Source organism: Numenius arquata, chromosome 5 (assembly GCF_964106895.1).
Source record: "Numenius arquata chromosome 5, bNumArq3.hap1.1, whole genome shotgun sequence".
In the NCBI taxonomy this organism is placed as follows: Eukaryota; Metazoa; Chordata; class Aves; order Charadriiformes; family Scolopacidae; genus Numenius; species Numenius arquata.
In genome coordinates this window covers 71,284,470-71,298,125 of record NC_133580.1, presented here as the reverse complement: position 1 = coordinate 71,298,125, position 13,656 = coordinate 71,284,470, and the positions used below count along the sequence as shown (strand labels likewise).

Here is a 13,656-nt window from a genome sequence, read left to right as displayed (position 1 = left end):
AGACCTATCAAAATAAGGTAGTTGCAAAACCTTCTTTTGATATTTTTGTAAAAACATGGATTGTCTCAATGAAGTAGTGGCCTCGGTAAATAAGCCATTTTCACTCCTCCTCTGCGAAATTCACAAGTAGTGTGGCCCTTACGCAACTTCCAGAGGAAACAGTACTAAGGAGAAATGTTTTCTTCATCTGGCACTTTAAGTGGGCCCGATCAAGGTTTGGGAGTCTTCTTATGAGACCCAGATTTCCCATTTATCAGAGTATGCACTGAGAAACTCCTTCTTACTGTGCAGCTGAGCCCCAGATCCTGTTGATAGTCAGAATCAACTTCCATTTTAATAGAGCTGCCACAGTGATAGAGATTTGGGAAGAAATCTTTATCTTTCCTGTAGTGACCTAGCTGAAGAATGCAGTAACATGTGTCAATGAAAAAGGAGACCGGAGTAAGTTAGAAGCATTACTGTGTTGCACTTCATTTATTGTGGTCTCTATTGAAATTCTGCTTGCCTAACTTAGTGCAGTGCACTAAAGATTGGTGATTTTGGGTTTTTGCTTTCCTCTCCAGAGGAATTTCAAGTTGTTCTTCGAGGAAGCGGCTTAACCCTTGGTGGGAAAACCGACAGCGTTACTTGTACCTATCAAGTGAACGGAACTACACTTCGTAAGTATTGAAGTTTGAGATGATCTGCCTTTGTATTTCCTAATAAATTATTTATTTTGCTTCTTGTTACCTCATTTAATTAAAATCAAAAGAGAAAAATATCAAAGAGGAGGAAAACAGGAAAATACGGAGGATTAGTAAGAGAATGCAAGTTATTTCACATCTTGCTCAGTGGTTTGGATTTGCTAACAATTGCCACTAGCTGTAAACGGTGACTGCTGTTTGGCAGCCTGGCTGGCTGTGTGAATGAACATGGTGAATGAACATCTGGCTCCTGATGTTCACCTGAGCAGATGTTACCCAATAAAAAAAAAAAGTGAACAGAGTGACCAAGTGCCCCTTAGTGCAAGAAGGCCCGGGCCAAGACACAGGCTCTCATCATGATTTTCCAAGGTGCACTTACCTTGTCTGGAAGCGTCATCTCTGCCATTCTGTCTGGGGTACTAGATGTGGAGCCATCATGCTGTTAGTTTCAGGGGCTTGGCAGGGCCTGGATGCCTGTCCATGACATGGAATGAGTCCTCTTCCTGGAGCTTGTACAACAGCATAGAATAAGGCCAGGTCAGAACAGTTGGTACTATTTTATCCCTGTATTTTGACATGGTTCATCAGCTTAGTGTCCCAAGCAGCACACTCCTTCTGGTCGCACATCTTGCTGCAACCAGATCCCAAGCAGGACTGTAGTTTCCTGACCTGTGGGAAGGAATTCTGCTTCAGACAGAGTGACAGTGGCATCTTTTATAGTCATTTTCCCTGTAGTGTTACCTGGGTTTTTGAGGGGGGCAAGGGGAGTACAGATGGGTGTTGGTTTTCATTTTTTTTTATTAGTACTCACCATTGGCCAGATGTTACAATCCTTAGTTATTCCTTTGTCAAACTAGAGGTACACAGGGGAAATCTGAGTGGAATGCTGCATAAGTTAAAGCTCTAAAAGTAATTGAGAGGTAGTGCAGACTATTATTGTCTTGCTATCTGATAAGTATGCTCATGGAGAATTGAATTTTCAGCAAAATATTCAGGACTTGGTCTTCTCTTGCTCAGTGCATTAACTTGCAGCAGGGCAGATGAAAAGTCATGCCAGAATCTGGATTAGTCTCCATGTGCTGCTCTGTTCCCTGAACTGGCACAAGGTACATGATGGTGGAAAGAATGCCATTAATGGAAACCTCTGCCATTTTTTTTTTTTTATATCCAGAAACTGAAGAGGAGGGCTAGTATAACTACATCCAACTTCTTGCTCTAAACAGTATTCCTTAGAAGCAAGCCAGGCTGGAAAATGACCAAAATGGACCTGTAGAAAAAAAACAACTAATTTTTTCCCTACCTACTGTCTGATTTTTATATTAGCCTGTCTTAAATTCTTACCCAATTGAACATGTGTTTCCAGTACATTTTCTTTCTTACTCTGGATATCATATATACTTGAATGGGCTTGCCAGTCTCTCCTGCCTGTTACATATCTGCAAAAAATTGGAAGAATAAGAGAAGAGCACAGTAGTTCTGGATAAAGGCAACCTGTGTAAATAAATTCTGCTTGTATAAATTTCCTTTCAGTTTCAATTAAAATCGTCACCTTTGTTTCTTTCATTGAACTGTAGCTTGCTTATTTACACTTGTTGCATAAATTAGTGTCACAGAGCTAGAATTTGGAATGCGACAAAATTATTTCTGCAGTTGTCTATTTACTAACATGGTATATCTTTCTTATTTGGAGAAGTGGGAAACAGACTAGTTTAGTTCCAGGTGAATAAAATTAATTTAACACTATCTAGGGGAAACAGTTGAGACATCAGTTACAGGACCTGAATTCTGTTCCTGCTTTGCTTCTGACTTGTTTACCACGAGCAGTCACTTCTCTACACTCCAGTCTGCCCATTTGAGCAATTAAAACAATAGCACATACCTTCTTCACAGGAGTGTTTTCAGACTTGCATCAGTATGGTTATGTTCATGGTGACATTCATACCATTCGGGATCTTCTGATGGAGCGCATTAAGGTACTGGTAGCATTAAGGGCCTACAGAATACGAGATAAAGAAGGATGTAACCATTTTCCATAAGCATCCATAAGCCTCCTCTGTCCTGCTGGTGGGCGCTACCATCATAGTAAAAGTTTTAGCATGATTTAGTAGCAACGCTGGCAGCATACGCCAAATAGGCTTATGGTACTTGGTGGCTGGTAGGTTGCGGTGCTGCGCTGCCAACGATAGCCCCTAGGAAACTGGATTTTTATGTGCTCTGTGCTGCAAGTGTGGGATGAACCCACTGTGGAGAGTGTCCACTGCTGGAAAGGATGGGCAGGAGTCCAGAACACAAGCTGTAAGGAGGGACAGAAAAGGTCAGTTTGGTACATCTACAGGAAAGGAAGAATGGCCAAAGTAATTGTTAAATATGGGCTGCTGCAGGGCTGAAAAGAATAAGCTGGGTGCTCCAAATCCACTGAGAAGAGAACAAGAAGCAACAGCCTTCAAATTCTGCAGCAGATCTAGATCTAGGTATTAGGAGAATGGTTCTCATTGTAAACATTTTTCAGGCCTGGAATAGCTTACCTAGAAAGCCTTTTAACAGCTTAGATGAGTGTCATTGAAGAATGTCTGAAGAACATTGCCTTTCAATAACGTTTTGAAATGTTTTGTGACTCTGGTTTCTGTGTCTTTGATTGTGCAGTCTTTTATAGCAGTATGGCATGTGTATGTCCGCTTTGCCATGGTGAAATAACTATACTTGGACAGGATGAAGCCCCCAAATACTTGCTAGCATCTGATGTGAGAATTTCCAACTAGATCTCTGGGCTGCCTTTTTTTTTTCTTGGCTTCAGGAAAGGGTGTGCTAAAGCCCACAAAGGGAGGGGAATGGCATAGTGATGTATTTATTATACGTTGCAGCATAAAAACACAATCTGCTGCATGGGATCTTGCCAGAGGCCTGCTACAACCCACCCAGGGTCTTGTCTTCAGCAATGGACAACAGCAAATGTTTAGGGAATAGTATAGGAAGGAAACTGGGAAATTTAATGTGATCCTTCCCCTGATACTCAAGCTCATTCTCTGCAGCTCAGTGCTGGGCTCCAAGAGCTTTGTCTCAGAGGAAACAAACAAGAACAGTGGAGCTAGGATGGGCAAAAGGTAGGAAGGGCACTTTGAGCAGTAGCAGGAGGAAGTAGATGGTCCCAAGAAAAGTAAAATTGTTCCTGGCTCATTGCATTCTCCTCCACGAAAAACTGGCCGTCTCTCAGCGGAACCCTCACCATTTGAGGGTATAACAGAGGGTACCTGTGTGAGAATGTACTTTAATGTTAGTTCCCCTTACTGATAGCCTGGGCTCTGCTTTGGGACCAGCCTCAGAGCAAACCCTTATTTTGTCAGTTCCTTTGGTTTTAAAAGATGCATTTGGCAAGTTTCTCCTTTTGCATTTATAAAGAACCATTACCAAATGGTAGAACGGAAACCTGCCAAATGTAGCTGTGGGATAGAAAAATAATCTATGAAACATACCATTAAGACAAAAACATATGGCAATGTGCTAATCCCTCTTCCCCACCTCACAACTAGCCCCGAATCTAGGCCAAGCAGTCAGTGCAGATTATAGCAAATAAGAAAAGCTCATTTATGCTAACAGCTCCTCCTTCAGCTGCCCCTGAACTACTTCTATGCCTGCCTGTTCCCGAAATGCAGGACAGAGTCATCTCCAAGTTTATCTGGCAGATTGTTTATCTGCTCTCACCCCTAATTAGGAAATAGCCCATGCTTGCAGGAGCAGTTCCAGTACAGAAATTAAGTCCTACCACAGGGAAGTCTGGGAGGATGGTTCTGCACACAGGAGCAGAATTTCTCCCAGCTCACCAAAGGCATCAGGGAAAAGAGCTCCCTCCTCTCCTTTTCATAACTCCAGAAAAGGAATGCTGTGCTGGAGATATGCTCTGCAAATAGATGCTTTATGTTTGAGAGATTTGTGAAGAGATTCAAAAGCATGAGAAACACTGGAGCAATAGACACTCCAATCACAACTGATAGATAAGTCTTGAATGCAATGCACAGGGTTGGAGCTAATTAGAAACAAACCATCTTCCAAAAATTAGGAAATCCCTAATAATGTTTTCACTTCTTGCAAAAATAGTCTCAATTCTAGCAAGTTATTTCTCTGGAAGAACATGAGCTGACTTGAGTAAAAGTAAGCAACATAATGCGGGCTCACGCTCACATTTAAAGCCAACTCTTGATTTCTGTGTTCAAGGTGAGGCTTTAGAAAAGCAGCAGCTTTATTCCCTACCTTGGGCCTGCTTTGCTTGCAAGTTCCAGACACAACCAAATAGTAGCCAGCACACCGTGAGAGGGAAGGGACTGTAGAGCGTGTTCACACATCAGCTTCTCATTTAAGCAGCACGGTATATTAAGCTCATGTGATTTGTTTTTTGCAGATGAAAAACCAAAAACAGTGGAATCTGATTTTTTGCTCTGCCCTGCACCAATCCTATACAGAAGCGGCCAGTAAGTACTTGAAACCAATGTCATCCTATGTTTTGCTGGAATTGGACCCATTAGTGCTGATGTGCATCATGAGGGGTTTTGGCTAGAGGCAGTCTTTTGTTGGTTTTACGGGAGGTGGTTTGTTGTTGCATTCTCCCCCCCCCCATTCTTGTGTTATGTCCCTGGTGTGTTTGCCAGCTTTGGAATGGGCTTTAAATAGTCATCTGTGACCAAACCAATTTGGACACTGCCTTAAAAATGAATATTCAGCCAGTTTATTAAACACTGAAAAGGTCTGGCTTGTCATAAGTTTTATGCAGATTAGCTGTTTTAACAGGGCATAATATGCTCTCTTCTGGATAATCTTTAGGCTCATTGTTAAATAGATTACATTATCACTGACACTTACAAGCTATTATTAAAATTATGTGTCAAGATGCGTACCACTGCTCAACATGTAATGATAAAACGAGGCAGTAATTTAACAACAGCAGCAATCTCGTAACAGCACTGTGGCTAAACTGCAGTTCTAGCCTTATTCTAAGCGTCACTGGCCATGGCTGCACATTACTTCTGGCCCTTTGAGAACTAATCCTTCCCTCCTTCTCTCAAATTCAGACATGCCCTAGGCTTTTGAGATCACTTCAACTTCATTGTTCAGATTTGTGAAACTAAGATAATCAGAAGTCAGAAAACTGTATGTCAGATCTCAGCCCTGAGGAGGGCAAAGGCTTTCAGGCCATTGGCTTTCTCCCTGTTTTGCAAGTACTCCTTCTCAGAGTTATTTGGGATGAGGCTAATATTAATCCAGTGGGAAGCACAGCAGTTCCTTACAGCTCTGCATTGTCATTTTTCTGTGGCAATTCTTCACAGTTTAAGAATCGAGCATATTGCATATATGATTTTCAGTAGTTACTTCTCCGAGTTAAGCAACAATCAGCTGCCTCAGTTGTGCTGTAAGACCGATAGCAAAACCCCAAACACACATCTGTTTTGTGTATTAAATAGCAACTGGGAGGAGAACAGTTGGAAAGCAATAGAAGGAAAAAAAAAAAACTTCAGTGATTAACCCCAGTGGAAGAGCAGGGTGAATCACTGCGGAGGAGCTGCATCGCAGCCTCCGCGCAGCAGCCAGAGCTCCCCTCTGGGGAGCGGCAACACAGGGAAAACAAGCAGGGAGCAGAGCAAGGGGCTGAGCTTTTCATGCTGTTACATTTCCCTGACACTCCAGTTGCCTTTTACATAGCTATGTGAAACACTGATCTTGTCCTATGTGCAGCTGGAGTTTGTTAGACCCATGTGCCTTTACATTCAGGTTGAGCTAGGCTGTACGTGGTGATGTACCGATTATACATCAACACCACTGGACCAGACTGTGCTCAGCTAAAACAGGTCAGTACCATGCGCAGCTGTAAGAGAACTAACTTTGCCATCAGAACCATGTAAATTAGTCAGGTTAAGAACCCCTCCTCTCCATGCCAACTATTTCAGTGAAGATACCTTAGAACAGAAAAATGGCAGCAAATTAGGCCCCCAGTATTAAGCACCCCAAGACCTGAAACTGTAAATGCTTTGCCACACACTGGTAGTCTAAGAGTATGTAAACAGCCTATCCTGCCAAATAAATATGAAACACAGGGAATATTTATATAGATTAAAGCATGATGGAAGTTATTTGAACATGCTGCATTTTTTTCTTACTCTCATTTTGCCTGTGAAGCATTATTGAAACAGGCAACTCGCCACATAGTAATGGCAGTATAGATCAAGCACCTAATTAGAGCACATTTCTTCTCAGCAGTGTTTTTAAGAAAGAATGCATGAACAATATGTATGAAGTTGTACAGATTCACAGGAAAAAAATTTTTCAAAGGTTACTGTGTGAAATATACTTCCATAACCTGCTATTTGAAGTAGTTACAGCCTTGGCCCAGAGATAAACAGTTTGCTGTGCAGAAGACTGACAGCTATGAGAGATATTTACATACTTGAACTCTTGACTTTCCATTGGCACAGCTCAGACTATTGCTGGATAACTCCCAGTAATTCCTCATGTAGTGGAGCTAATATTAGTTGCTAGTGTAGCAACAACCAGTCTGCTCTTTTTCTAGTTCACTGTAGTGGAATTAAGAGCAACAGAAGCAAAGTTAGCTTTGTGACTCTGAAACCTGCAGCTTAGTTTCTGGGTAAATGGTAAAGACTCACTTACCAGGTTTCACTGTATTTTTCTAATTGGAGACACTTTTTGTTGACTGATGAATTTGCAGTTTTCACATGCAGAACAATAGAAACCCATGTGGAATAGATAAAATGCCAAAGTACCCGAGATGTTGGGTTGGTAAACCCCTGGTCTCCTGGACTTATGCCATTGTGTATTTCTACTTTCTTTCCAACTGCTGGCTGCATTTAGCTAGGAGCCTCCAAAATGCCAGCTGTAGTTTTAACCAAGCATTCTTTTCAAAGCCTATTTTTTCACAGTACCATGTAGCAGATGGATGCAGTATCCTTAGGTTATGTGGCAACATGACTGGGCTGCTTGTGCCATTTAAAATACCTTCTTGTCGTGCCACTTCTGGAGTGCAAAATTACATAGTCTGCTTACAAAACCAGCTCATTTTATAAAAGCCCTGATTAGCTAACAAATGAGAATTACTTGGGATTTCTACATGAGCAACTTATGCATTGTAAAAAATAATAAGAATACTGAAATAATCCAGAAAGGAAGAGTACTGTGTACACTCTGCAGGAAGAAGATCGGGAGACAAACCCAAGTTGAATTGCTTTGCTTGAGATACCAAGTATATAGTGTAAGGGCAAGTGTGACATTACACCTACGCTGGTTTAGTAAACAGGACTCAGATTCTACTATGCGGACCATTTAAAAGCCATAGATTTTTAGGGTCTTGAGAATATTTGAGAAAATTAGTTCCCCTTTTTAGCTCAGGCTTGAATTCGCTGCCCTGCCACAGCTCCATGGAATCAAACTGATTCAGAGATTTCTTTGACCTCTCCATTACTTTAGATGTTTCTGTAGTCATTGTACTTCGGAAAGAAAACAGAGCCCTTGTCTCTGCAAGACCAGTACAGGAAAAAGCGGTATATTTCTATAAGTCTACATTCTTGTGCTACCTTCACTTTTGTTCTTTTCATTTTGCTGCAAGTTCGAGTACACATTCAGAAAATACAACTGTAGGTTTGACTCCACAAACAGTTGGTTTCTGTTCTTCTAAGCCAGTGGTAAAATCTCCTCCCTCTGCCTTCAACGGAAAGACTATCAGAATAATATACATTTCTCTTACATCCCAAACATTTACAAGCTCTCAACTAAAGTTTAAACTAGCACAACACCACAATATTTTACTGAAATATTTGTAATTAATATTTACTTGTCTACTACTGAACTACCTCAGTTTGTTTGAACTCTAGTTTCTCATTGGATTATTACAGTAAGAGATTCTGGATTTGCTAGTGCCTACTGAAAACATCCAATTTGATCTTGTGAAGATACTTATCTAAGCAAAGCAAGAAAGGTTATACCTAGGCGAGGCAGTGAATTATTCAAAGTGAACCAACAGGCTGAGAAAAAAAGTCATTGTTCTTAAAATAGTTCAGAGAGCTACAAAAGTTTATTTTTTAATGCAGCTGCAGCATTTCTGGCCAGCTTCCACCTCTATACATCCTGCGCTTGAATTCATACAGTGCTTGCTCTAAGATTAGCTCATAAAATGAGATGAGCATTTACCCCTTGGTCCAACAAGACAGATAATCTCACAACTTTAAATACATTGACTAAGCGTATCTGAGCACATATACAAAAAAGTTGGTTATGTGGTTCAAAACACCAAAAAAGGGACAAACAGGTTAAGTGGGATCACTGCTTGAAGGATCCCATGGTTTCCATCTCTCAGTTGAGAGGCTTTGGCACCCTTGTGGTGAATGGCACTTGACTCTACCTATCTGGGAGGTTCCCTGGGACAGAAGTGGGCAGTATCTTTCTCCTTTGGCTTGTAAGCTTAAGCAATAATTAAGGCAAAAAGGACAAATCCAAACATAAACCTGAGTGCAAGTGAAACCTTGCTTGCAGTTACCTTGAATTTGTGATCAGGTGGGATGCAGAGGTGGTGCAGTCTGCACTACTGTTTTTTAATAACCTTACTTGCCCTCTATTCAAATCATGTTGGCTTCAGCTCACATATATCCCTTCCTACATCCTGTCCAACATGAGCAGCTGGTGGCACTTAAAAAGCAAGGATTAAATAGGAATTATTTTTTGTGTGGTAGGAAGGAAAATTACTACACTTGTATTCCCAAATTCTTAGTTGCCTCCAGTTTAAAAGTAGCTGACTTAAGTTTAGTCTCCAGCATGCAGCTCACTTAAAACAAAGCACACAATGCACAAGCTAGTCTGGTAGACATCAGAGCTTTTTTATGGATTGCTAGTGGTAAGAGGTCTTGGCAACACCACAAGTTCTCAAATTTAGTGGTAACTTTAAATGTATTTCCTATCCAGACATTCCAACGAGGAGTTACCAAGTGAAAAACTAACCTTATTGAGTAAGTCTTATAAGAGTGTGAATGTAATTGGAGACTAAATAGCTCACACTCTTACAACTGTAAAAAAAAAAAGTAAGAACTTTTGTCCTAGAAAGAAAATACAGTGGGAGATGGTCTTTAGGAGTAGGCACATTGCTTTATGCTTTACAGCTGCAAATGCTACCTTGAGACATGCTTTTATTTGGCTATTAACCAGATTTCTCACAGGAGGAGCCTGTGTCACTCAAGTCTTTGTTCTTCCTGTTGACAACAGCTGCTTTGCTTGTTTTGCACTCAGTTGTGAATGGGATGGCAGCTCCCAGGGAATTCAGAAACACCAACAGCATTGTGTTGTTTCTGCACTGTCACTGCTTGGGCCTTAACACTTTAATATTTTTCTGTTTCTGGTTTATTGCTGATTTCCTTTTGGTTCTGTCTTACAATTCTGATATTGTCCCTTAGCCCTTTGGAATGAAAAGGTGAGGGAAGAAAGAAGTAACCATCTCCTTAGTTTATGTCACACCTTCAGCCTTTAAGTAACCTGTTTCAGGAGCTAGCTTAACCACCTATTGCATCCATGTGTTCATGCACAAAAGCCTTTTTTTTTGTGTGTGTGTGTGTTCTGTCTCACTTTTGGAAAATCAATTGTTTTTTCCGCAGCAGGAAGTCAGTCCTGTAACGTTTAGTAACACTGTCTGGCTGTTCATGTTTGAGAGTTTACATTACCTGCCCTCTGTCTATTTTTGTTTGAGCTAGTGCTAAAACAAGCTCAATTTCTTTTCTTATTTTTACACCGTTTTTCATATCCTGTGATAGCCTGAATGCAGGCAAGAATTTTCTCTCTCCCTAGCCAAAGTTTCAGTAATATGATTTTAATCTCTGAAGTACAAACTTAGGGCAGAATTAGCAGCTCTGCTTTTTGCTGTGGATCACGTGCAGGGCTGAGAACAATGGGAATTAACCACCAGCTTCAAATGAAACATGGCTTTAAGAGCATCTTTCGATTGGGGCTTAAGGGGAGCCAAGATTCTGTCTTCTGGAGGAGCTTGTAGCTCTGTGCAATTGCAGAAGCAGACTTGTGAATCCAGTGCATTTCTTCCTCTGGGTTTCTGACAACTTAATGTAAAAACAGTTTAAAGTAAAACAGTACTGTGGGAGTCTATTTGAAACATATTCATTGTGGTTTACAGGATGCACCAAGAAGTTCCTGCTCACTACTTTAGGGGCCCTGAACATTCTTTACAGCAGCTATGCAGACTAAAACTAAAACTAGCTAAAAGCCTGGGAATTCATGCCCAAGCTGTCACTGGCACTCTTGCCTTCGGTTTCTGCCTCCCTAGGAAACAATCTCTCAATATAAAAAGGAAGGACATGCTTCCTATTTAATTCTAGGTGCTTTGAGTGAAAGATGTTTCCTTGACAGTAGAACAGTGGTACTTTGGGTCTTGCTTTCTGGTTTTGAAGTGTCGTTTTTATTAATACCAGCACCAGATTTAAGAGGAAGAGCATGGACACATGAAATCAAACACAGTGAAAATGAATGAATTTCTGGCTCCATCCTGCAAATTACCTTGTTTGCTTTGTGGACAGCTGCTCTCATTCCAGAGCAGCTGAAAGGTGTGCTACAAAATAGTTGTCACAGCAGGCTTCTAACAAAGGATCCTAACTCTTCCCCCTCCTGCCCATACTAGGCTAAAGCCAGACCATATTATGCCTTTACTCCATCAACTGCTTCTTGTGGCATGAACCTGGGAGCCAGGAACTTAAAAATCACTATAGAATTGCATCTCCTGGGGAACAAGACCAGCCAGCAATATTTCTGAGTTCATTATGCAGCCAGAATGCCATGCAAGTGCTTGCATCTTCGGGGAGATGTACAATACATGCAGAAGCAGTGAAGCAATCCTTTTTCAAGTTTCACTCGACTATACCAAGAAAAAACTTTTTCCACTGTTAATTCCCTTTTCTTCCCCAACACCTGTAGGTCCTTAAACAAGCCTTCCTGCTCCCTCCCATGTGCCTGCAGTATTAAGAGGCACATAGTTAAGACAATTACCTGGAGCACTGCAGTTATCATTCGTACACACTGATCAGATATCATACATCTATTTTTTACTGCATCTCCTTTATAGGATCTTTACTTTCTCCCTCCTTTTCCTGTGCTCGATAGTGGCTTTAAAGAGGTAAAAGCAGTGTTAAAGAAGTAATGCTTTGTAAGGTGACTGATGTTTAATATGTTTGCCTAATTAACTTCTGGCTAATAATTCTAACCCATTAAGTAGCTAGTTAGTACATATTTCGAATAAACACATCTGGTCCCCACAATGAATGAAGGTTCTGCCTGCATGTGGGTGACAGATGTGACGGTAGTTTCCCCAGTGCTCTCTTTTAAATAATTAACAGCACACTGGTGAAGCAGCCATAGACAGCCAGCCTCAAAGCCAGCTGCATGGTCTCAGAGCTGTGTCTGCGGACATGTGCCTCATCTCGTTAGTCTGCTCCAGCTATTACACTCCCTCTTCTCTAGTATTTTCAGAAGCTACGTGTAGCTCTAGGAAACACTTTTAAATAACTTCGGACTCTTGGCTTCTGGTCTGAAAGGCAGCAGGAGAAGTAGTAATAATATGTCAGGCCACCCAAGGGGCAAATAGTTTTGAATTCACAAGCCTTACAGATTGATCTCTCTTCCCAAACAAAGGGCGTTGGAAACAGTCCTGCCCTGCTGTTTCATTACTTGGTGTTGCTGGGCTAGGTTTGGAAACAACCTTCTTTTGAAGGAAACGTCATCTTGTGGTAGCCTACTTTTTTTATGTGGTCAATAGCTTCTTAGGCTGGAACAGCTGGTAATTCTTATCCATCGCAGAAGTGAGAAAAGCTAAGGTTAGTTACATGCGGAAGAGATCATTCCTTCCAACTCAGCTGTCATTTTGTTTTGCAGATTTTGGCTTTTTGTGGTGGGGCTGTTTAAAGTTATTTTTGTTTTCCTCCAGATGGAGGAAGGAATTATGTCAATAAATTAAGTAAACAGCAGGATATTTTGCAAAAGGCTAATTTGCACAAAAATTACTTCTTAAAAGTGAGATGTGAGTTCTTGTTTACCAAAGGGCAAGGTAAGATTTATTCCTACTTCTGAGGGTCTGTGAACCCTGATCATTCTGTGCCCATACCATAATGGTTAACATGCAGCTGTCATTAGTTCTAGTGATATGGGCTCAGTCTGTGACCTTTGTTTTGTAAGGCATCAACAATAGCACAGCTGCCCCTGCATAGTTGAGATCTCAAACCTGCAATTTGGCAAGAGGAACAGAACAAATTGGATAAATATATATAAACACATTGTGAAGGAAGGGAAAACAGAACAGAATGAACCAGAGCATCATCCTACAACTTGTTTGATAGGGATGATTTAAGTAGGCATATGGTATAGTTAAATGTGCTTTCAAAAACATTGGCCCGATTCTTCAAGCAAATATGAAATAAATATCTAAATAGAGAGCTGATAGAGTATCATTAGTTCTCTCGAAGGAGGCATATGAATGCCTTTGGAAATGTGTGCGAGTGGGGGCTGGGCGTGAATGATAAGCAGATTTACATTCCCACACACAAAGTGTCATTAACTTATTGTTAAGATTACACAGTTGTACTTCCTTCTAACACTGCAAGCATTAAAAAAAAAGCAGGCAATAAGCTAATGTTTAGACCTAACCCAGCACCAGTTTTCACATCTTATTAGTTCAGTGTTGGCATAACAGCCCACCACGGCCACTGTAGTACCTCACACACAGTTCCCATCCAACAGTCACACTGCCTACAATGCGTGTTTTCCAGAACTGGAAATCACTGCTGTGCTCATCCTACATCGCGACCTCTCAGTGCTGTCTTATCTAGTAACTCAGTAACAATGGTACATTAAAATTAGCCTTTGTCTTTCTGCATTCATTTTACCAGATGGAAAGAAAATACAAAGTAGATAAGCTAAGAAACTCTGAATGTGTTAT

The 13,656-nt window shown here is 41.0% G+C and overlaps 1 protein-coding gene across 1 annotated transcript in view; it reads left to right on the top strand.

Moving 5' to 3' along the window:
* The window catches only part of ANTXR2 (ANTXR cell adhesion molecule 2), a 107,123-nt gene that overhangs the window by 29,916 nt on the left and 63,551 nt on the right, over positions 1 to 13,656 (top strand). The window contains exons 9-10 of the mRNA XM_074147234.1: positions 564 to 659; positions 5,077 to 5,146. Of these exons, the coding sequence (XP_074003335.1) occupies positions 564 to 659; positions 5,077 to 5,146 (166 nt within the window). The remainder of the gene's footprint in view (positions 1 to 563; positions 660 to 5,076; positions 5,147 to 13,656) is intronic.